General features: G+C 43.1%; 1 protein-coding gene across 1 annotated transcript in view; it reads left to right on the top strand.

Annotated features, from left to right (window-relative positions):
* The window catches only part of C4H1orf87 (chromosome 4 C1orf87 homolog), a 36,413-nt gene extending 20,341 nt beyond the window's left edge, over window positions 1–16,072 (top strand). Inside the window, exons 8-11 of the mRNA XM_066624598.1 lie at window positions 2,406–2,476; window positions 13,670–13,701; window positions 14,329–14,482; window positions 15,912–16,072. Coding sequence (XP_066480695.1) covers window positions 2,406–2,476; window positions 13,670–13,701; window positions 14,329–14,482; window positions 15,912–16,072 — 418 coding nt within the window. The remainder of the gene's footprint in view (window positions 1–2,405; window positions 2,477–13,669; window positions 13,702–14,328; window positions 14,483–15,911) is intronic.
* Window positions 16,073–24,907: the final 8,835 nt, after the last annotated feature.

Consider the following 24,907-nt stretch of genomic DNA (forward strand, 5'->3'; position numbering starts at 1 on the left):
AGCACCGCTGCAGACCCGCACCCCGGGCAGCTCAGGATTGGGCTGTCAGGCTCTTAGCACCTACAGTATGCCAGCTCACATAAGAAGTCAAATAAGGAGGTAAGACAGGGAGTGATTTTCCCTTGCCTGTGCTAGACGGTTGCACTAGTCCCTATTTGGAGTAATTGTGCCACACAACAGATGGGAAGGATGCACTGACATAAGGACAGCCCAGTCCTGACTAAGCCCATCCCACTGATGCAGTTGCACCAACAGAATGTGAGCTGCATTCTTGGGGGGGGGGGCATTTCTGGAGGCCGCCTCAAGACAAGCCTCCACTTTTCCAATTTATGCCCAGAATGAAGGAGAGTAAGGCTGAGGGAATGGGGGAAGGATCCTATCCTAACAGGGATAGGATCCTGGTGCACAGCACTGCTGAGATGCACCTCTCCCTTCCCATTCCACTTTCCACCTTCCTCTCCCTGCCAAGACACTCCCACGTTCCTCCTCCCACTGCCAACTTACTGGCACTGGCAGTGGGTGGCTCCTCTGTTGATGCATGTGCAGCTGCCAGCCATGTGGGCTGGCAGCCTCATCAAGTTGGCGGTTGCAGTGGCACTTTTACCAGTGGAACATTTATTAAGGATTGACCCCTGAAAGAAAATGTTGTAGCAAGGGTGGGTCAAATCCTAGTGCTGGCACAAAAAGGATGAGTTGTCCAATTATGTCAGTGCCAGGACTTTTACATTACATCCTCTGAGTTATTTCTTCTAATAATGGAAGTCATCTTGCTATTTATTGTATATCTTAACATGACATTCAAGAATGACAAAGGAACCTTTTAATGATTCTTAGGGCGCATTCCAAACCCCTTATGTCAGTGCTTTCCAGCACTGGCATAGCGGTGCCAATGGGACGTGTGCTGCATCCTGCAGTTGGGTGTCACTCATGGAGGCCTCCTCAAAGTAAGGGAAGGTTTGTTCCCTTACCTTAGAGCTGCATTGCCCTTTTGTCAGTGCTGGAAAGTACTGACATAAGGGGTTAGGATTGTGCCTTTAGTTGTCTTACTTTAAAAAGCCTTATAGAGACTTTCAGGTGCTGCTTCCAGGCTTCAAATTTACTCCTTATTACTAGCAACAATCGGAAAGGATATGTGATATTTATAGTGAATTGCTGTTGCTGTGGCCACCACTTAACCTTGGAGTGGTTCCATCTTGGGAAATATTTGTTTCATTCATTTCTACATTGTGATTGCACTCATGACTTTCTGTATATCCGCAAACCTTCTACCACATGTTTGCCCTTTTCTTAGGAAGATGAAATGTAAGAATTCAATCCTGTGAGGTTCTGAGCTGAGTTCTGCACCACTCCTTATTGGTCATCAATCAGTCCACCTTCCTGTAGCCCCCTGGTACTCTTGAAGAGTAGATTAGGGACCCCTAGTGTAGTATTGTGTACCATACTCCTAGGTAGTACTGTCAGCAACTGGTGATAGTGGAGACTACAGGGCGATGAGCCCTACTGACAATTAATATTTTTGCTGTGCCCTTGCACACTGCCTGTATATCATATCCCTCCTGTGAAGTCTTTTAGTGGCTTCTTGAATCCTGTTTATTGTAGTGCATTGATCTCGATGTAGTACTGTATTAATTCCCATGACCTCTATTGTGGTATTAAACATCTAATAGACAAACAAGTTGCAAACGCATGCAGCCTTGGTGAAAGCCACCTCTTGAAAACAAGCATTTTTTTTAAAAACCACTTGGTGAAGGTATTTCTGTAAAGCGTAACCATATTCAGAATTATGTCGTTAAAGATTTTTAAAAAATTCTATATAAACAAAATAAATCTAGCGATTAGTATAGTTAACCGTTATCCATTTTAATCTCAACTCCCACTATGAGTGCAACTCCTCAGTAATTAGCAGGAATCTAGCCTGAGCCACTCTGTGATTAAATGTGCTTAAGATCAATACACCATCATGAGTGATTGCAGTTGTGGGAGATTAATTCCATTGCACAAAGTAATGCCCTCTCTTTAACCTGTCAAAGGAAGGGAAAAGGGTACCAGAAGATAAACTGAGAAACAGAACTCCATAGATTTCTTTGCTGCTTTCTCCTTGTAGGAAAACTGGGGGGGGGGGGGGGAGTTGACTGCAATTTTTAAATCAAAGTACAAATGCTTCCTTTATTATGCAGTCTGCCCTCCATTTCTCACAGCTCCATTGATATTGAAGAACAGTGGTCTTATAAAGATCAGAAAATGAATCAATTGGGGAGCATGTGAAAAAAGTAATAAAATAAAAAACAGCAAACAGATTAGACCACAGTGAAAACTAGGACTGAGAGAAATATTACTTTAACCCAATGGAATGGAAGCTTTTTTTTCAAATATTGCACATAATGTTACAATGTCTCTTTATGCAGATGGAGAATGTTTGTGGAGTTTCTGAAGAAGGTTCAGGATAGAACGGATTCTGCTTTGCCTATTTGCAAAAGTAAGCAATGAATTTGCCATGTTCTGGTCACATATAAACTACATAATCAATAGTCAGTGCCATTTTGTGCTTGTTGAAATACCCTGTATAGAGTAAGGTTGTTCTGTTAAGGCTAAAATCCTAACCACACTTTCTTGAGAGTATTGGTATTGGCAACCTTCAGTCTCGAAAGACTATGGTATTGCGCTCTGAAAGGTGGTTCTGGCACAGCGTCTAGTGTGGCTGAAAAGGCCAATCCGGGAGTGACAATCCCTTCCACACCGGGAGCAAGTGCAGTCTGTCCCTGGTCTGTCTCCCTGGCTATGGGCCTTCCTTCTTTGCCTCTTAGCCTCAGACTGTTGGCAAAGTGTCTCTTCAAACTGGGAAAGGCCATGCTGCACAGCCTGCCTCCAAGCGGGCCGCTCAGAGGCCAGGGTTTCCCACTTGTTGAGGTCCATCCCTAAGGCCTTCAGATCCCTCTTGCAGATGTCCTTGTATCGCAGCTGTGGTCTACCTGTAGGGCGCTTTCCTTGCACGAGTTCTCCATAGAGGAGATCCTTTGGGATCCGGCCATCATCCATTCTCACAACATGACCAAGCCAACACAGGCGTCTCTGTTTCAGCAGTGAATACATGCTAGGGATTCCAGCTTGTTCCAGGACTGTGTTGTTTGGAACTTTGTCCTGCCAGGTGATGCCGAGGATGCGTCGGAGGCAGCGCATGTGGAAAGCGCTCAGTTTCCTCTCCTGTTGTGAGCAAAGAGTCCATGACTCGCTGCAGTACAGAAGTGTACTCAGGACGCAAGCTCTGTAGACCTGGATCTTGGTATGTTCCGTCAGCTTCTTGTTGGACCAGACTCTCTTTGTGAGTTTGGAAAACGTGGTAGCTGCTTTACCGATGCGCTTGTTTAGCTCGGTATCGAGAGAAAGAGTGTCGGAGATCGTTGAGCCAAGGTACACAAAGTCATGGACAACCTCCAGTTCATGCTCAGAGATTGTAATACAGGGAGGTGAGTCCACATCCTGAACCATGACCTGTGTTTTCTTCAGGCTGATTGTCAGTCCAAAATCTTGGCAGGCCTTGCTAAAACGATCCATGAGCTGCTGGAAATCTTTGGCAGAGTGGGTAGTGACAGCTGCATCGTCGGCAAAGAGGAAGTCACGCAGACATTTCAGCTGGACTTTGGATTTTGCTCTCAGTCTGGAGAGGTTGAAGAGCTTTCCGTCTGATCTGGTCCGGAGATAGATGCCTTCTGTTGCAGTTCCAAAGGCCTGCTTCAGCAGGACAGCGAAGAAAATCCCAAACAAGGTTGGTGCAAGAACACAGCCCTGCTTCACTCCGCTTCGGATGTCAAAAGGGTCTGATGTGGAGCCATCGAAGACAACAGTGCCCTTCATGTCCTTGTGGAAAGATCTGATGATGCTGAGGAGCCTGGGTGGACATCCAATCTTGGGGAGAATCTTGAAGAGGCCGTCTCTGCTGACCAGGTCGAAAGCCTTTGTGAGATCTATGAAGGCTATAAAGAGTGGCTGTCGTTGTTCCCTGCATTTCTCCTGCAGTTGTCTAAGGGAGAATACCATATCAGTGGTGGACCTGTTGGCTCGGAATCCACACTGCGATTCTGGATAGACGCTCTCTGCAAGTACCTGGAGCCTCTTTAGTACAACTCGGGCAAACAGCTTTCCTACAACGCTAAGGAGAGAGATGCCGCGGTAGTTGTTGCAGTCACCCCTGTCGCCTTTGTTTTTGTACAGCGTGATGATGTTTGCATCCCTCATGTCTTGAGGTACTCCACCTTCTCTCCAGCAGAGACAGAGGATTTCATGCAGCTCAGTGACGATGATCTCTTTGCAGCATTTTAGGACTTCAGCAGGGATGCTGTCTTTTCCAGGTGCCTTGCCAAAGGCAAGGGAGTCCAGGGCCACGTGAAGTTCTTCTAGGGTTGGTTCACTGTCAAGCTCTTCCAGCACAGGCAGGCACTCAATGTTGTTCAGTGCTTCTTCGGTGACTACATTTTCTCTGGAATATAGCTCAGAGTAGTGCTGCACCCAGCGTTCCATCTGCTGCGCCCGATCCTGGATGACCTCGCCTGTGGCAGACTTCAGAGGGGCAATTTTCCTCTGTGTTGGACCTAGGGCCTGCTTGATACCATCATACATCCCCTTGATGTTGCCCGTGTCAGCTGCTATCTGTATCTCGGAACAGAGCTGGAGCCAGTAGTCGTTAGCACATCTCCTGGCAGTCTGTTGGACTTTGCTGCGAGCAGTTCGGAGGACCTGCAGGTTGCGCTCACTGGGACAGGCCTTGTATGTTGCTTGAGCTCTCCTCTTTTCCTCAATGACTGGTGTCAACTCCTCAGAGTGGGCTTCAAACCAGTCTGCCGCCTTGTTGGTCTTCTTGCCGAATATGGACAAGGCGGTGTTGTAAACGGTATTCTTGAAATGTTCCCATCTGTTGGATGCGTTTGCGTCGGCCGGGCCTGGAAGAGATTCCTCAAGCGCTTGTGCAAATTCCTCCACTTTTCTCTGATCCCGGGTCTTGCTGGTATCAATGCGAGGTCTTCCTTCCTTTTTCGTGTGATACAGTCGCTTTGTTTCCAGTTTCACTCTGCTGCACACCAGGGAGTGGTCAGTGTCGCAGGCAGCACCATGATAACTGCGTGTGATCTTGATGCTGGGAAGGCTGGAGCGTCTGGTGAGGATCAGGTCGAGCTGGTGCCAGTGCTTTGATCTTGGATGTCTCCAAGAGACTCTATGTTGGGGCTTTGTGTTGAAGAACGTGTTGCTGACACAGAGACCGTGATGACAGCAAAACTCTAGCAGGCGTTGGCCATTTTCGTTGATCCTCCCAGTGCCAAACTGACCTAAGCAAGTGGGCCCCATTGAACAAAGTAGGACCCATTGAAAGTAGGCCCCATTGAACAAAGTAGGACTTACTTCTGAGTAGACCTGGTTAGGATTGTGCCCTAAGAGTCTATTGGCAGTGCTAATAGCAAAGTAAGTGGAGACCTTACCAAAGTGAGCAGTGATTGTGTTTTCACACAACAGTAGCCTTGCATATGTTCTCGTAAACATCCATCAGGAAGGGCAGGATGTCTTCTGTCCAGTGAGAAGAGGCCTTGGGAAAATATTGAGGGAATATACCACATACATTTTAGTCAGAAATATACCATCATTTTGTGCCATAATAAAATATTCCAATTGTCCACACATATATCAGGGCATAGTCATGACAAGATGCATAGGAAGCAAATGAAAGTGACATAGAGCCCAATCCCATCCAACTTTCCAGCACTGGTATAGCTGCAATGCAGCCCTGAGATAACAGAACAAATGTTCCATACCTTGAGGAGGCCTCTGTGACTGCCTCCCCACCACAGGATGCAGCGCACAGCGCATTGGCACAGCTGCACCGGCACTGGAAAATTGGACAGGATTGGGCCCATAGAGTTGCAGCAGGCGAGAATGAATATTTTACGTCCAATACCCTTCTCAATATATCTGAGCACATGTCCCAGTATTAATTAATGGTCTATCCATTGGCAAAACAGGAGTTTGTAACAACTCTGCTAAAGAACCTACTTAGAGCAGAGTGTTTTTGAATTTTAGAAGAGTAAGGAGAAGAAAGTAGAAACCTTACCAGTTTTACTTTTCCTTAAAATCTCAGGAACATGCTTCCAAATTTGATTTCACAGTCTAGAACCCGCATTAGGGCCCAATCCTATGGATGCCCGCTGGCTCCTATGGAGTGCGCTGGCCGGTGCTTGGCTAGTGATGGTGGAGCACTGGACCTCCGCTGCTCAGCAGTCGCGTGGACCACTGAGCAGCAGAGAGGTAGGTGGGGGTGTGGGGGGAGGCAGGGAGGGGGAGGGCGGGGAGAGAGAGGGGAGGAGGCAATCTGGGGGAAGGAAGGGAGGCGGAACTGGTGGAGCATTGCTGCAGTGGATCCAGAGCCTCTGTGGACATGGAGTCTCTGAATTCTATGCCAACCTATGGGTCAACATAGAATCAAGTAGCCCTATTGCAGGGCTACTCGCTTTATCTGGGAGGACAAAAGGTCATTTCTCCAGCGGCAGCTGCCTGGAGTGCACTGGATGTGGTGGCAGCCATTGTTTATGCCACTGAGGCCTCGCAAGCTGGGCAGCTCAGGATTAGGCTGTTAGGCTGTTAGTTATATCATTCCTGGCAATTTCCTGCTTGATGCAAGAATTATATCTTGCAATGGCCGGACAAATAGCCTTAGGAACTTCTCCCAGGATGCCACTCTCTGATGCATAATGGCCATTCATGGTAATTTTATGGGCAGCTCTCTCTGAGGTGCAGTCCTGCAATCTCTTTTGACCACAAACCACTTTAAATGTGCCTTGAATGCACTGAGCTACCTGGAACATCACACCCAAATGTTTGACAATAGGTGAATTCAGATGAGTCACACAATGACCCATTCATGTTAATAACACTTAAATCAATGACAGGACTTTCCAGCGATGAGTCATCCTGTGATGAAATCTTTTCTAAAAAGGCACAAATCCAAATTATCATAAGGGAATGGCAATCTTTCTTATTTTTGTACATTAAACCTGTATCATACCAATGATATATCTATCTATCCAATAACTTTCACCAAATTGAATGGCATTTATAATCAGGGCATGGTGGGCCTCAGTATCTGCAGGAGATCCATTCTTGGATCCCCAGGGATGCTGAAATTTGCAGGTAATCAAATCAGTGAATGGTCCCTTTAAGCTCTCTGAAGGGGACTGGAGCTGTCCCTGGAGGGCTTCCCCGGGCCTCAGAATGCCTTGAATGGCATAAAAACATCACTTCCTGTTTCCCTCAGGAAACCAGAAGTTGCATTCTTTTGGCTGAAATGGCCATTTTGAAGCCCACAGAGGCAGTTTGCGGACATGCACTGCCTCTGCAGGCTTCAGAAAGCCCTCCAGAAGCGACTTGAGCACAGCTCCAGTCACTTCCGGAGGGCTCAGGTGGGGCCAGGTCTGGCTCCATTCAGATCCAGGGGACCTCCGTTGAGCCATTTCTGTAGATGAAGAATCCGTGGACATGGAGGCCCCACCTGTAGCCTTGTTGTCTGTCCCCACCATAGAGAATCCATTTAGCTGTCATGACTGAGGATGAAAGAACTTTCCTCTGTTATTGACTAAACTAAAGAGTATGCACAATTGAATCAGTCCAAAATTAGTTCCAAAAAGAGAGGCTGTCTTGCTCTGATCCGATACCACTGAGTACTCTTTGCTACACTCCTCTAATACCTCTATCTTTGTAAACAGAAGGTAGAGCAGACTGGTGAAGACATTCACAACGTGACAGAAGACTGGTGAAGTAACCAGTATAATATATCTCTGGTCTTTGTTAGATCCTTAAGGCATTACAATACATCAGTTTAAAACAATTAGAACACCAGGTGTATGATTTACAGAGCACTAGCCAACTGTGATTTTTTTTAAAGATATTGAAAGGAATGATGGATGTGAGGTGTTGACCCTGACAGTGCATTAACCTAATCATCTTTAGAAAGCTCCCTTGGATACTTAATTTTCAGGAGAGGACTAAACTCTAAGGTGAGCCAATTGCAATCATTGCTACAGAGAGTGATCAAGATGCAACAGTTGGACTCGAAATTTAACCATCTGGCTAGAGGCAAACCAGCTGTCTTTCCAACAAGAATTGCTATTCATTCCTGGTATTTGATTTGTATTTTCCACCATCTAATGTTATGCCTTACAATCTGGCCTGCTATCCATAACTCAGTGGCACATCCATTCAGTGTGGATGAGCAAGTACGGGCCTTAGATGATGCAGATCAAGCATGGCAAGGCTGTATAATTAAGCAAAAAGAGATAGGGCACAGGTACAAGGTAGATGACTGTATTGTTTGCAAGGGTTACTGTTTAAGAAGAAAACCAGTTTCCTTCAAGGAGTTAAAAAAATAAATGCATTTGCAAAAGACTATGGGTGGCATCCAGGCTAGTGCTTCCACCTTCAGAAGCTCACTGTCCAGCAACAGAAATTTTAATTGGGATGCTGCCCCATGTAATGAAGGAATTTCTGGCTGCATCATACATTATCAATTATGTAGTGGCAAACGTTAAAGTGCATGACACCCCCACAGTCACACCCCATTAAAACTGTAACAAGAAGGGCAGGAGGTCTGGCTCAGTTGGTAGAGCTGCCGCCTTGTATGCCTGAAGATCTGAGGCTGCCAGTTCGAAACAACCGGAAGTAGCCGAGAACTGACGACACGCTGATATACTGATGAGCTGACCCTCGGTGGCAGAGAGGAGTTGCCGTCAAGTGGAGCGTGGGAGGCGAAGGCCAGAGAGAGGCCAGACCGGGAAGGAATCCAGCTGGAACAAAGAGTTCTATGAAAGACTGGAACTATTCAATTATAAAAATCCCTATGGGGGTTTAGAACAGCCTGCCTATGTAAACCGCCTTGGATTAAAGTCTGAGGAGAAATCTGACGACCAAAGAAAGGTGGTATATAAATACCTATATAAACAAATAAATAAATAAGAACAAAAACAAAAAAATCAATTTTACATTTTTTCATAACAGTGTTTTCTTCTGCTGCTGCTTATACCAACTTTGAACGTTATTACAGTATACAGGTCCAACCTTGTTATACACGAATTTTTTATACATGGATTTGACTCAACATGAATGGCCACTGCAAATGAGAAGGAATGTGCTGATCCCTGGAGAAGGGAAAAAATGCAGTTTAAAAAATTTTTTTATAAAATCTTTTATAAATTAAAGATCGAGGACTTCCGGTTAGGGGGGCATGGCGGGCTGATGGCTGCTGGAAGCTCTGCTTATCAGCAGATACGTCTGTGGATTTAATTTAAACACCCCTGGATTGAAAGGGGTCTTGGCGTGAGATTAACCATAATTAACTCCAGAACGTTCCTGTTTTGTCTTCCTGGGGTGAAGGCTCTGAGTGTAAAACAGTTTCAGAGCGAAGGAGACTATCGAGCACAGCCACGGACATAAATGTAAGCTTGACCCCCCTTCCTACAGCTTTATTTTTCTGGGGCACGTACAGGAGAACAGAGTTGGGAAAGAGCAAGAAATATTTGGACTTGAAAGATAAAGAAGGACCAACATTAACAAGATAAGAAGTATTAAAGGACTAAGAATTAAATGCCCAGTCAGGTGGATTTTCAAGCTGGGATCGAGACTGTCGAGAAGAGAAGAGTTTTTATAAAACCCTTTTGGAGTATATTACTTTGGAGTTTTTTTATTTTTTCTTATTAAACTCTACTGTGTGTGGGACAGAAGAAAGACAGTCTCGTTTTTTGTTGTGTTGAAAAAGTTTTTTTTCTCCTCTGCCTGAGCATATCAGTTGTGTTTACCATCTCTTCTGGGAAGTGAGAAGTTTGTTATGGTTACAATACTTTGTTTAAGTTACCAACATTAATAATAGAATTAAACTAAAAGGCTGCTTGTTGAGCTTTTTGCATAAAGGAGTATACAGATATCTGGTTGCAAATTAAGATAATTACTTGTGAAGTGTTACAGATTGGAACACCTGTGGAAATTTAAGATCATTACCTGAGGATTGTGAAAGACTGAGATTTTTAAAGGCAAAATGTCCACCAGGAGACGTAATACGTTGGAACAGATACATAAAGAGAAATCCCCACCAAGATCATCAGGGAAAGAGTTGAATCTGGAAGCTATTCAAGACTTACTAATGAAGATGGAAAATCGTTTGCAGAAAAAAATAGAAGGGATGGATGGGAGATTCGAAACACTACATCAGAAAATGCAGGAGATGAATTTACAGATGCAAACAAACATGTCACGTTGGGATAAAATGTGGGAAGAAACAGAGATAAAGATAAAAGGGATAAATGATACAATGAAAGTTCATGAGACAAAATTTGAGGATTTAGAAGTCAGAGATGATAGGAATCAGGATATGTTGGCATTGATGGAACAGGGGAAAAAAGAAAATATTTTAAGATGCAGAGCTATACCAGAACAGGAAGGAGAGGAGATAAGAGCCAGGATGAGAGAAATCTTGGCAATTTGCTTGAAAAGTGATCCTAATGAGATGGAGTTGGAGATAGAGTCTACAGAGTAAATACAAGGATTGCAAGGTTGAGAAAGCTTCCAAGAGATATATTAGTGCATTTCATAAGAAAAAGGACAAGAGATAGGGTTTTACCCCTATCTAAACCCTGCTAACTGGGTAAGAGGCACTTTTTCAAGTGGGTGCTCCTCTTTTATTTAGCAGGGGGAGAGTAACTGGCCCACCTCACCCCAGCACTGTCTGTTCTAGTGGCTGTCTGCTGGTATTCCTTTGCATCTTTTTAGATTGTGAGCCCTTTTGGGACAGGGAGCCATTAGATATTTGATTTTCTCTGTAAACCGCTTTGTGAACTTTTTGTTGAAAAGCGGTATATAAATACTGTTGTTGTTGTTTTACAGCAACATGCAAAGATGAAGCTTACAGTAGAAGGAGTACAGATTATTGTGATGAAGGAGGTTCCACTTAGAATTCTAAAGAAAAGGAAAGAATATGGCTTTCTGGTAGATGTTTTGAAACAGAAGAAAATTACCTTTAGATGGTATGAACTGGAAGGAGTTATCTTTAGATTTCAGAGTAGAATGAATAGAATAGCTACAGTTCAGAAAGCTAAAGATTTTATAAAGGAATTCGAAGGAGGAGGAGAAAGAAGAGAACAGGAAAATCTAAAGGATATGCAACAAACCCAAATAGACTTTCAAATAATTAGTTCAGAAGATTAGCTATGGAGTATAAGTTTTTATCTTGGAACATTAATGGAGCTAATGCTCCAAATAAGAGGAAAAAAATATTTTATTATTTGAAGAAACTTAAAAAAGATGTGATTTGCCTTTTAGAGACGCATATTAAAAAAGGTCATACAAACTACTTAATACAGAGAAAGTTAGGACAAGAATTTTTTTCAACAAATTCAAAGAAGAAAAATTGAGTGGTTATGTATGTTAAAGATTATTTAAAACCAAAATTTGTGTTTGCAGATGAAAAAGGCAGGTGGTTGGCTGTGGAAGTTATAATTTCGGGAGTAAGAACTTTACTTTTGGGTTTGTATGCTCCAAATCAAGAAAGAGGAGGTTTTTTTAGGCAATTATTGGATGTACTCTTAAATTACTCATATTCAAGTTATTGTTTGATGGGAGATTGGAATGCAGTTGTGTCACCACAAAGGAATAAAAAATCTGAGAAGGAGATTAAGATTTCTCAAGGGAAATGGTTTATGTATTTACAATTATTAGAAAGATTTAAAATTGATAAAAAAATTATATGGTTTTGAAGAGGGAGAGACAATATTGGAGAATTAAGATCAGATGAGCAGGTAATATCTAAAATATATAAATTGCTTTTGAAGTTTGAAACAGAAGATGAACAGGTTAAGGAATGCATGATCCAGTGGGCAAAAAATGTGGGCTATGAACTTTCAATGGACAGATGGGAGAAATTATGGATAAAACAGACAAAATTTACTTTGAATGTTAACATTAAGGAAAATATATATAAGATGATTTATCGTTGGTATGTGACACCAAGTAAATTAGCCAAAATGTATGAAACTATGTCTAATAGTTGTTGGAAATGTAAGAAACAAGAGGGAACATTTTACCACATGTGGTGGATGTGTTCAAAAGTTAAAAAATATTGGTCACAAATTCACGCACAGATACAGTTGATCTTAAAAACAAATATACAATTGAAGCCAGAAGTATTTTTATTAGGTATGACAGATGAGTATGTGGAAAGAAAAAATGAAGTTTTATTTTTGTATATGATAAGTGCTGCCAGAATACTTTATGCTCAAAATTGGAAGACTATGAATATACCTTCGGTGGAGGAATGGTGGATAAGATTTATGGATTATGCGGAGATGGATAAATTAACAATTTTGCTTAGGGAGAATTCAACAGAAAACTTTTTGAAGAATTGGAGTACAGTTATTGATTTTTTGAATCAGAGAGAGGATGGGGATTGGAGGTATTTTGGATTTGAAGATTGATTTTGAAGTATTAGTGGTATAGATTAATATTTGTTAATGTTTGGACTGTATGTATGTGGATTATAAGTATGGGAATGTTTTGGCTTCGCTCGTGCTGCTTTATTAGAATTTTGTTTATGTATGTATTTGTTTTTCTATTTTATGTTTATTATAGTTAAATAAATAAATAAACACAGAGAGAAAAAAACTGCAGTTTAAAAAACCCTTAAAATCACAGTTTAAAAAACTGCTTTATACTTTTGTAAAGAGACAGTCATGCAAATGATTACAGGTATAACCTAATTATCCACAGATTTTTCTATCTCAACTGTGATGAAAAGTACCCTTTAAATTAAAGGAAAACAGTCCTTTAAACAATAGCCTCATTAATGCGAAAGAGGGCAGCCAGCTGATAATCTAGCAATCATTCTGTCTCCAGGCTTCACTCCTCCCTTCCCGCTGAACACGTGAAGGAAGGCTAAATGGCAGTGATTATCACCTTCTCCATTCTTTCCCCCTCACTGTGCTCCTGGTGAAGGGAGGGATTGCTGCCTCCTAGTGAAACCTTTCTAAGCTCCTGGAGAGAGACTGGTTGCCTCTGGGTGCATTACAAAGGTCACCAAGGCTGTTTTTAAATCACCAAAGCAAAAGGACTTTGTTTTTTAAATTGATTTGCTTTAGTTCGTTTTTTGCCATCCAACTGAGACCTGAGAACGGAACCCTCACGAATAACGAGACTCAACCTGTACTGCATTTGAAGATATAGCTTGTTTCATCCTAAATGCTTGGTTTTGGTTGCAGTAGCGTTAACATATATGCATAAGAATTGAAAATGGGATCCAAATATTCCCAAGTAAAAATAAAAGATTTTTAATAAAAATAAAAAGTTTATAAATAATGAAAAACAAAAGTTTTAGCAGACTGCAAATCCAGTTGAGTTATAAAGAACTTAGGGCTCAATCCTATCCAACTTTCCAATGCTGATGCAACCGTACAATGTGGCGTGTGCTGCATTCTGCAGTGGGGGTGCAGTCATGGAGGCCTCCTTAAGATGAGGGAAGGTTTGCTCCCTTTTCTTGGGGCTGTATTGTGGCTACATTGGTGCTGGAAAATTTGATAGGATTGAAGCAAGTGAATGGAAGTCATTGTCTTTCAAAAGAGGGGACGAAAAAACCTTATAATTGTTTTTATTGTAGGAACCAAGGAGAAAAATGAAGATGATTCTCAGGTATTGTTGAAACCATCCTGATTAATCCACAAGACAGATGATTTATAAAATGCTTGTCCTTGAAAGTATTAGTGCTACTTACTACGAGTACTTGATCTACACAGAGTACTGAAATGCTGGCTATCTTCATCCATTTCCATCCTTACTACATATGTGTAAAATGACCATTATAGTCTGTCTTGCAAATTGGTGACTGTCATGGACAGCAATTTGCTCAGCACTGTCCAGGATGTTCCAGTGAACTCAAACAGCTGAATCTCACAAATGATTTTGTCATAGAGGACTAGAATGTAATGTGTCCATTTCTGACTGAAAAATCCAAATAAAATAATTGATTCAGGGTACAATCCTAACCAACTTTCCAGTACCAAGGTAAGGGCAATGCATCTTTGAGGTAAGGGAACAAACATTCCTTTACCTTGAGGAGGCCTCTAGGACTGCCACCCAACTGCAAAAAGCAGCACATGCCCCATTGGCACAGCTATGTCAGAGCTGGAAAACTGGTTAGGATTTGGGGCTCGATAACTGAATAACTCATCACACTGAAGCAATTGTTATTCACACACATCTCCAATGTTACAGAAAATAGCTAAACTTATGTGGTGTCATTTGTTTTCTCTATGGAAGGATAAAGGACAGCACAAACCTCCTGCTTTCAAGAGGTGGGAGCAAGTGAAATCTGATACATCCGACTCCAGTGATGCTGAGGAACGAGATGCCTGGATAGACCGCTTCAGAAAATTGGAGAGAGCCCTATATTTGTCGGATGTCAAGAACACAGGCAAGAATGCTTAATCTTGGATATTTGGTAGAGGTGGTTGTGACTGTGATTATTTTCTCTTGAGGAGATAGATTTTGTTTTCGGTTTGCATCTTGGGTCATCTTCAGTCAACTTGTGAATGACAGAGACAAATGTTAGGCAACAGTAAATTGTTGGTATCTCAGAGTATAACTTCATCATTCTTCTCCTCAAGAAAAAGGAATGCCATTATGGACTCTGTGTAAGCAGGATTTGATGCTACGAGAATGCTTATGAGCTATTTCCTCTCCTCGTGCATAACCTTTCGTTACTTCTTCAGTGGTTTGCAGCTAACTAGTTCATCGTTCCATTCAAACTGGCAAATTATGGTTTGCACTTTCTCGCAAAACCAGAACTATAATCAGGATATGATCTTTGTTTGCTGTCCTAATCATAGTTTGCTGGTTCTGGAGTAATGGCAAACTACAATCCCCTGTGATTTAACAGCTGCTCCCTCTCTGGAGTCTTTCCATTGAGGGTTGAAATCTTTTCTTTTTTTAATCAGATTTTTTAATATTATAGTTAGGTTTGGAAGTTTTGCTTGTTGCTATGTGCCTTTAATTTTTTTTTTTTAATTTTGTTCTGGGATTTTAATAGAGGATTTTATGCTGCTGCCTCCCTGATAGGTTCTTATGAAGATATTTATGCTGCAGTTTTGTGTGTTAGGGATGGGACTCTACACCATGCTATGCTCTGGAGAGTCAGAATGGTATAGTGGTTGTGGTGTTGGACTTAGACCTGTAAAATCCAGGTTCAAATCCCCCCTCAGCCATGAAGCTGTCTGGGTGACGTTATCTCCCAACCTTACATGTTTCATAGGTTTGTTGTAAGGACAAAAAGGAGGGAAGGAACCATGTACACCACCCTTTGTTCATTGGATGATGGGTGGTGTAAACATTTGAAAACAAAAACAAATGGGCAGCCCAATCTTATTAAAAAGGTTTCGCTAGTGGAATACTCAATCCGCCAGTGGAGGTGGCAAAATCCAAGTGGAAGTGCCTGAATCCTGGTGCACTATGTGCAGCATAGTCGGTGACACCTATGAGCCCAGTGAAGCTGCCAGCATAATCACTGGTGGCCTCATGTGCTTACTGGCAGTGAAGATCCATCAGCATTCAGTAATGAAGCAGTAGGGCGGATGTTGGGAGGGATACAAGATGGAGAGGGAGGAATATAGGAGTTTCTGAGTGGAGGATCTTATCCCTCTCCCTTTTTGCCACCATTGCACTCCTCAGTTCTGTGTCGTTCCTGTAGCTCAGAAACATGGTTTGGCACTGTGTGTAAATCAACCCAAAGTTACATTTGCTCACAGTTGAAGTCTTGACATTGTACACTGGGCAAAAGGATATAAAATTAACCTTCAACACATCAGCATGTACATCTTCTCTCTCCCTTTTGAAATTAAATACAGGCAAGTTGGAAAAGGAAAAAGCCAAGCGCTTGATCCACAACTACAATCAAATCTATGATCTGTGCCTTAGTCCACTGAAAATTGACAACGCCTTTCGACCTTTCCATCCTGGTCAAGACATGTCCCTGGAACCTCTGCTAAATTATTTAAAGGAGTTGTAACTTTTAAACACAGTGTCATTAATGTACTGGTCTCATTACTGTTTTTAACCAATTGGCGTTCTTATTGATTCAAATTGATTGATTGGTTCTTTTTGATACCTCAAAAGTTTCCACTTCTTGTCAATCTACATTTTCAAATAAGATGAAACTAAGAAAAATAATGCCCCACAAATTCCTGCATGTTCCATGCCACTGCTTTAAATAAATCTTTCTGCTTGTATGTAAAATCTTGGAAGACTCCCTAGCCTAGATTTTGTACACTAAAAGTCTTGACATGATTTTTATCCCTGAAAGGAAACAAAACAGTAGGGAAAGTTGAGAGAGGAAATGCCATGTGTAGCTAGGGGCACATGTACGTCCTGAAGTGATGGCAGAGGGGGAAAGGAGGCATTTTAACCCATTTCTGCCCACCCACAGTTGTGCACATTTGATCCCTGTTGCGTATATGCAATGTTGGGCAGAAATGGCTTAACCATCAAAGCTGTCATTCCTGTAAGCAGAGTTGAGGGAATTATTCACTCCCACACAGAGAAAACTGCGTGCTAAGGCTTTTGCTGAGATGTTTACTTCCGACAAAAGAAGAACTGCAGCCATTGTTATACAAGCAGAAGCAACAAGACTGGAAAATAAGCCAAATGAGAGGTCCAATAACAGTAGGAAAGAGCAATTCACAAGTTTTTAAAGGAACAATAAACTCCCCTACTGGTGGACGCTAACATAAACACAATTGCTATGTATATGCAATGATTGCCCCAGCTCACATACCATCACTTTATTAACAATTCATAATTGTCACCAGGGCCTCTGTGAAAGGAATTTTATCAGGGGGAACAAAGTTTCTTTTGGGCCCTTTTGCAAAGGGGGAGAGATGAAACAGAGCGGGGGAGGGTGGTGACAGGCAAGGAGAATGGGAGGGAGGGGCAAAGCAGGGTGAGGGGAGGGTAGACACAGCTGGAAAAGTCTTTGGAGCCCTGGTCTACCCACCCATGTGGCATTAGTAGTGTTCCCAGCATCCCCAGTCATGGTAGTGTCTCCAGCATCCCGTATGGGCAACAAGTCTGATAGGAAAATGTCAGACCCCAGGAAATTTCTAGGCTCCCTCCATTGGCTCCTGGGCCCCCCTTTTGACCCTGGGCCCTGGTACAACTTACCCTCTTTACCCCCCTCCCATAGGCCCCGATTGTCACCCTTTCACACTCTGCTCATTCCCATCAATTTGAGAAGACTCAGTTTCTAAGAATCAATCATAATCCTCATCAGACATCACCAATTCTAAAATAGTTCTTTAAATTCCTAAACAGCCAATAGGAACATTGGTATATGTATAGCTTTTGAATTCCAAAGCTCTGTCTTATTAGAACTGTGTTTTCTTCCCTCCAGTTCCCTTCTCTTTACTATTTGTAGACAACACATACATTCAGTAAATAACAAAAATACCAGTTGTTGGCTCATTTTGTCAGAGGCACACCTACATCAGCACACACAAGATGGCAATACCCACAGAAACTGACCCAACATGTTTAACAGCTCAGTCCTATCCAGGATTAACGCTGACAGATCTCACAAACCTTCAGCATAAATTCCAGAATAACAGAGTAAATGTTGGTCCATTATTATGTGGGCCATGGCCACCAGGGCAAACAGCCAAAGGCTAATAACTGTCCTCTTCTGTCCTGTGCTGCCACCAGTAGGTCAGTGGAGGAGGTAGAATAGGAGTGGATCATTGGCTGTTCAGGGCATGGAGCAGGCCAGGTCAGGGGTGGGAGGGGGAGGATCTCAGTGACAGTAGTACGTACCAAGATCATATCTCCCTTTGCCTGGCCTGACGTGCCGCCTGATTCTCCTCCAGACTTACACCAAGTACTAAATAGCTGGTGTAGGTCTGAGACCCATTGGAGACCCATTGGAGATCAAGAAGCCTTGGGCTGTCTGGTTGCCCCACCATCACTATAGCACAGAGCACATGCTCAATCAGCAGTGTTGTGTGCTGGCGAGCAATAGGACAGGGCCATTAATTTTCTTCTTTAGTGCCTTTTCAAAGGTGTTAAAATAAAAATATACATGTACACTATAATGGAATAAATACATTGAAAAACGTACTTTTTACATTATATATGATGTATATATTTGCCATAGGGCGTAATCCAGAGGCGCCCATGGGTCGGCGCAAGTTCCTTCTGCCGGCCCAGGAGAGTCGCAATCATGCCATAAGGCACGGTTGCGCCTCCTTGGGAGGAAGCCAGGCTGGCACATGCAGGTGTGCCGGCCTGCTGAGGCTGACACAAGCCTCTGCACCGGCTTCCTCGGCAAGGCTTGCATCAGTCCGGCTGGGCCAACGCAAGCCTCTGGGGTGGGCGGGGAGCAGAGGGGGAGGAGTTGGGAGGGAGGTGTTCCTGGGCGGGGGAGAGCAGGCAGTGGGTGGCAGGGGGCAGGCGGGAGGCGGGGCTGGGATCCAGCACTTATGCTAGATCCCAACCCCTGTTCCCAGGAAGCTTGGAGTGGCTTGAGGCCACTCCGCTCTCCTCAGACTTGTGCAACCTCAGGAGGTGGTGCAAGTCCGAACAGACCCATAGGGGCAAGGGCGCCTTACCCAGAGGTAAGGGGAAAAGTTTCCCCTTGCCTCTGGCTGAGCCCCTTGGGACCCTATCCTGCGCAGGATACAACACAAGCCTCTTGGCTTGCCTGTTCCAGTGCAGAGTAGGATTGCGCCCTTAGTATTTTCATTTCCATAGCTGGGGGAGAGCAAGAACTCACAGCAGAATCTTATGCACGTCCACTGTGAAATTAGCCCTCATAAATTCAGTGAGATTTACTCCCAGGAAAATGTATATATGTTTGCAACTTAAGAAGCTCAAAACATTTCAATTCAGCTCCAAGAATAAAGGTCTTTCTGCGCAGCACTGGAGAATTTTTTCATATCTGTTATCAACTGGTGCAACATTTTTGCTCCTGGACACTTATACGACCAAGTGCCACCATTGCTAGCTGCCGAATTGGACAATCGTGTACAATGAAAGGCAGTTTGCCACTAAGGACCTGATTAGGTAAGTGTAATCACAAATAATGTACTTCAGTTTATTAATTGAACTGTACCTGAATTTGATTTTTTTTTAAACTGAGTTTGATAATTGGAATTGCCCTTGCTGTTTATTCTTCACCTCACACCTTATAGGCCTGTTCTGGAACCCTAAAAGGACTTAACTGCCCAATCCTATCTCTGTCAGCTCCGCCAGGTGCAATGGCGTCAAAATAACTACCGCTGCATCCAGCAGCAGAGCCGGGGCTGCCAGAGACCTCCTCCACTGAAAGATACTTTTGTCCCTTTCCCCTGAGTAAGAGCACAGAGCCCACAAAGGGTCTCCTCCATTATGCACTGGATATTTTGCTGGCGCAGACTGGAGGGTTTTTCAGGTGGAGCTGGTCCCACCCCCTTCCGCCCCAGTTCCTCCCCCAACCCACCCTCCCTCTGCCCCAGAATGCCTCCCCCCGCCCCCAGTGCCGTCACCACCATCCGGAGCTCTTACCATGCTCCAGGAGGTGTCCGGCTGTCACTGAGCTCAGTGCTGACTAGCACTGGGCCAGCGCTGACACCTCACAGAGTGCCATAAGCATGTTTTACAGCACATTTATAACACCCAGTGCCAGCACTGGAGCTCAGCACCCACACTAGGCCCACTTAGGATTGGGCCCTAATTCAACTTCCAGGATATTTATATTAGTGTGAAAGAAAAATAATCTATAGTGGTTACTACTATCATAGGCCATTGAAATTCCAATTCTGACCACAGGAAAAAGGCTCTGTTGTTACTAAGGAACTGCTATTAATTCCATGTACTGTGCTTGTTTAATAAAGATTTGTGGAGGAAGGTAGCAAATATAATTCCTCTATGTCATAGAAGTCTCACTATAGCATCCTTAAAAAGTATGACTTTTATAGTCCTGCTATAGTTTTTCGAATTCCATAGATCTATAAAAATAAAATATCTATTCAAAGTAGCTTCATTTTTACATATCAATCTATTTTCTCCCTTTGGGAAAGTGAAGTTTTTCCATCTGCTTATCCCATTTCCCCCATCTGTTCCTGAAATCTCACAGTTTTCTTCAATATGTTTACAAGTGGTGGTATAAAAAAAAAAATAATTTCTGCTTATAGCATAATGTTTCGCTACTTCAGACAATATATGGATGGATAATCTGGGATACTAAATGAATAACGTTTCCTGTTTTTGAAACAAATAGTTTCAGACACAGAAGAAGACCAGTTATATGCATAGGGGCAATATAGGGTGAGTATCCCTTCTTTGGACTGCTTGGGATAGAAGGATGTCTGGATTTCAGATTTGTCTGGATTTTGGAATATTTACATAAATATAATGAAAAATGCTTCCTCTTGCTCTTTTCACTGTTACCCATATGGGTATTTGCTGGCCTCTATGACATTTTTCAACAGTGTCTGTACAGGTACACACCACAGAGTAGAGAGCAGAGAATAGAATTTATAGCCTGTACCTGCACTGAATGTGGGAATGACCGCAAGACCTCCTGGTGTTCACACTACATAAAGTTTTTTTGTTTTTTTTTTAAAGTCTTGGACAAAAATGTCTGGATTTCAGAATAGTCTGGATTTTAGATGTCTGGATTAAAGGTAATCTACCTGTACCAAGAAACTGAGGAACAAGAACTTAAAAAAAAAAAAATCTTAAATAGTTCAGGTTATAGAAGTTATATTCTTTCTACTCCTTGTCGTTCATTATCTATACATCACTGGGTCTATTCTCTTGTAACTTAATACTTAACGAAATGCTGGTTTATCTTTGAATATGTCGATCCTACAAATTTACCAGTTTAGTGCACCCCTTCCATGGTTGGCAACCTTCAGTCTCAAAAGACTATGGTATAAGCCTACAGCACCCAGTATTCCCAGGCGGTCTCCCATCCAAGTACTAACCAGGCCTGACCCTGCTTAGCTTCCGAGATCAGATAAGATCAGGCATGTGCAGGGTATTCCCCTTAAGATGCAATCCTAAGGGTGACTTGAGCAGGTACGGGCACCCTGCACCAGCTCCTCAGTGTCACAAATATGCCATAAGGCATGTTTGCATTGACTCAGGAGTTAGCTGGGCTGGCACAGAAGCCTGCACTGGCTTGGTAGAGCCGGATTCAGCCCCTGTGCCTGCCAGCCGGGGTAAATTTGTGCCCAATGGCACAGGGGGTGGGAGAGGGGGGTGGGAGGGCCTTCCAGAAGTGGGGAGAGGGCATTTTGGGGCAGGGAATGCAGAAGAGGGGAGAATTGAGTCTGGGAGAGGAAGCGGCAGTGTGCGCCAAATCCTAACTCCCACTCCTGGGCCAGGCAACATTACCCAGGCTAGTCGGATTTGTGCCAGCTAAACAGCTGGTGCAGATCTGTGTAGCCCCATAGGGCAGGCTAGGGCTTGACATGGGATAAAGGGGAAAATATACCCTTGCTCCAAGGTGACTTCCAGCCTGCTCCTAACCTGTGCTGGATACAGCATAGGCCACGGCAGCCTGGCTGCATTGGCAGTTTGGGTTGGGCTGCCTATTTCACAAAGACAAGTTCCAAGAGTCCCTTCACCTTACCTTCTTTTCTGTTTGGAGAGAAGGAAAAGAAAAGTTCTCTCAAGAAAAGTTCATAAGTAGCTCTGCATACCCACTGCTCCTGGGGTAAGGATGCTTGGGGAATGAGGAAGGCTGGTGTGACAGAGCTAAGAGTTCAAACTGTGGCTCAGAAGGCATCTGGGGAATTTGTCCTTCCTTTATGGGTACATGAGTGCAATTTAGAACTTTCAAAATCCTCCAAAGTTTGGCACTACCACTTACTTACTTACTTACTTACTTACTTACTTATTTATTTCTACCTTGGCTTTCAATTCAAATGATTCCCAAGGTGACTTGCGATGATGATGATGATGATACAAAACAATACTAAAGCCCCTTTTGCTGACAGCAGTGGCCTGATTCCACTATCTTCTGAGCAATCTAACTAATCTAACTAATCTAACAATCTAACTAATACCCCTGCTAACTGAGTAAGAGACACTTTTTCAAGTGGGCGCTCCTCTTTTATTTAGCAGGGGGAGAGTAACTGGCCCTCCTCACCCCAGCAATGTCTTTTATAGTGGCTGCCTGCTGGTGTTCTTTTGCATCTTTTTAGATTGTGAGCCCTATTGGGACAGTGAGCCATTAGTTATTTGATTTTTCTCTGCAAACTGCTTTGTGAACTTTTTGTTGAAAAGCGGTATATAAATACTGTAAATCATCATCATCATCTGGGGAGTTTCTGCAAAGGAAGAAAGTGGAAGCTTTCAGCCATACAGGTACTCCCAGAGAACTTCACCTGAGCAGGGTCTCAGCCAAACTCTGCCAAAGCCCTAAGACCACTTCTTAGGCCTCTCCCTGTTGCAAACAAGGGTGCACAGGTCTAGGTCTAATGCAGGATTTTAAAAGGCTCCAGCAGTTTGGATCATAGCTTGCTGGGAACCAGGATGACAGGAAGAACAAAGAGCATAATCTCTGTGCAGAATCAATGGCAGAATCAATATTCTACTCCACATTTTGAATATGTAGAATTCATGTTGTTTAAATAGGCCAAACATCTGCTCTGGCCTTTCAGCATTCCTCAGCAACAGTCACACTCCTGTATGGCATCAGCACCAGGATTTAGAATAATCACAGTGCCAAAAACACCCATTCCAAAACCTGTGAAAAATCCAGTTGCATTTTGGGCTTCCATTCAGGCCTGCACAGATGGCAGCATCTCAACAAATCCTCTCTCTCCCATTTTGCAATTCAGAGGTAGTTCTCAAACAGGCTGTTACCAGAAGATCCACCTTTTTTGATTTCCCCTTTTAAAATGCATATTATTCATTAGCAGCCTAATAGGAGTCTCAGGCTGTTCGGTGTCTCTGCCAGAAGGGCATCTGCATGTGGCCATGTGCTTGAGACAGATAAGTAAGTAAACAGCATATTGGCACCAGACAGACATCTGCGCCTGGAAAAAATGCTTGTGATATGTACATGACTGACATTTTCACTTTAATTAAATCCACATCGCGCTGGAAGAAAGGTTTGACTTTATAAAATTACAATATTTTGTAAAGACGCATTTTGCTTCTCAAAGAACTTGCAAAAAAGCAAGGGTGCTCACAGCATTAATGCAAATGAATGAACATTCACAAACTTATCCTTGTGCAAAATTAATTCTATGGTGCTTTAGATGTCCATGTTTTAATGACAGACCTTTGACAGAAAATGCTACACTTATAACTGCAGCTTGAAGATTCTGTCCATTAACAAGGCCAGTATTGGCTTTTTAGAACATAGCTTCCTGTTTTATTTGTTAGAGTTAAATGTGTTTAATTTTGGAGGCTTGCTGCGGGCCACATCTGGCCTCCGGGCTGGGGTTTGGAGACCCCTGGGCTAGAGTAAGTCCCACTGAATGCAATAGGAGAGGTTCTCAAACTGTGGGTTGTGACCCGATTTTTGATGGGTTGTGAAATGGACAAGCTGATAGCTGATAAGGAAAATGTATTGAGCCATATGGAAACAAAAATGGAGCAGCACATGTGCATTTGCTCATGAGTAGACAACCATGTCTCTGTCCACTTTGAAGAGCAGGCAGAGTTGAACACAGCACCACTGGAATTGTCCTGATCTGATGAACACAGGCCCCAACAAACTCTTGAGAAAGAAGTCCCACCTCCAAACTGACAAGGGAAATGTATTGAGCCCTATGGAAAGCAAAACTGAACCATACATGCATATATACTCATGAGTAGGCAAACATGCCTTGGCTCTTATTGAAGGCCAGAAGAAGAAACATTGGCCACCAAAATGGTTCTCTGATTCAATTAAAATTGAACTCAACAAACTCTCCAGAAGGCAGCTCCTCCCCCCCTGAAAAAAGGATAAAAACAGAGCCTTGAGCAGCTGGTAAAGTTAAACCGGGGTTTTGTTTTTTTTAATTCTCATAAAGCTAGGTGGGTCCTAGCGTCATTTAAAAAAGTGGGTCCTGGTACTAAAAAGTTTGGGCATCACTGCAATAAGACTTATTTTGAAGTGAACACAGGCGTGCTCCAGTATCCACAGGGGTTTCCATTCTGGAGCTCGCCACAGTTAACTGAAACTGCAGTTACCAGGGAAGGCTCCTCCACCCTCCAGAGGTAAAGGGAGGTCTGCTTCTCTCACCTGCAGAGAGTTGTCTGAGCCCATCAGAGACCGCCTACGTCCATCCACGGCCTATGCTGGACTCACAGCCCAATCCTGAGCTGCCGGGGGCTCCCAGCTTCAGCAGCACTGAGAACCGCAGCGCTGAGCGCAGGATTGGGCCCTCAGACCAAGTCTTACAGTTAAAAACAAAAAAGTCACTTCCAGTTTGTTTGTAAAACTGGAAGTGACTTTTTTGTTTTTAAAAGTGACTTTTTTGTTTGTAAAACTGGAAGTGACATTTTTAATGCCTTATGACATTTTAATACCTGCATTGGCTTCCCGGGTATCCGAATACCTTATAAGGCATTAAAAATATCATTTGCAGTTTTACAAAAAAAAAAAAGACCCAGAAGTGACTTTTTTTTACCGTTAGTCTGAGCCTAGCAGAGGCTGCAGATGAACATGTGGGGAGCACGTGCAGGGGATCCACAGATAAGTGAATCAAAAGATATGGGATCCACAGGTACAGAGCCCCCTTGTACACATAGAATTTATTTGCACAGCATGCAATTCAAAGATGCATTGTAGCCAATTATTTTATTTTGCAATTTATTATCATTTGGGCTCATTTTTATCATGGATTCAACACACCTATTGGATTACAAGAAC

This window comes from Tiliqua scincoides, chromosome 4 (assembly GCF_035046505.1).
Source record: "Tiliqua scincoides isolate rTilSci1 chromosome 4, rTilSci1.hap2, whole genome shotgun sequence".
In the NCBI taxonomy this organism is placed as follows: domain Eukaryota; kingdom Metazoa; phylum Chordata; class Lepidosauria; order Squamata; family Scincidae; genus Tiliqua; species Tiliqua scincoides.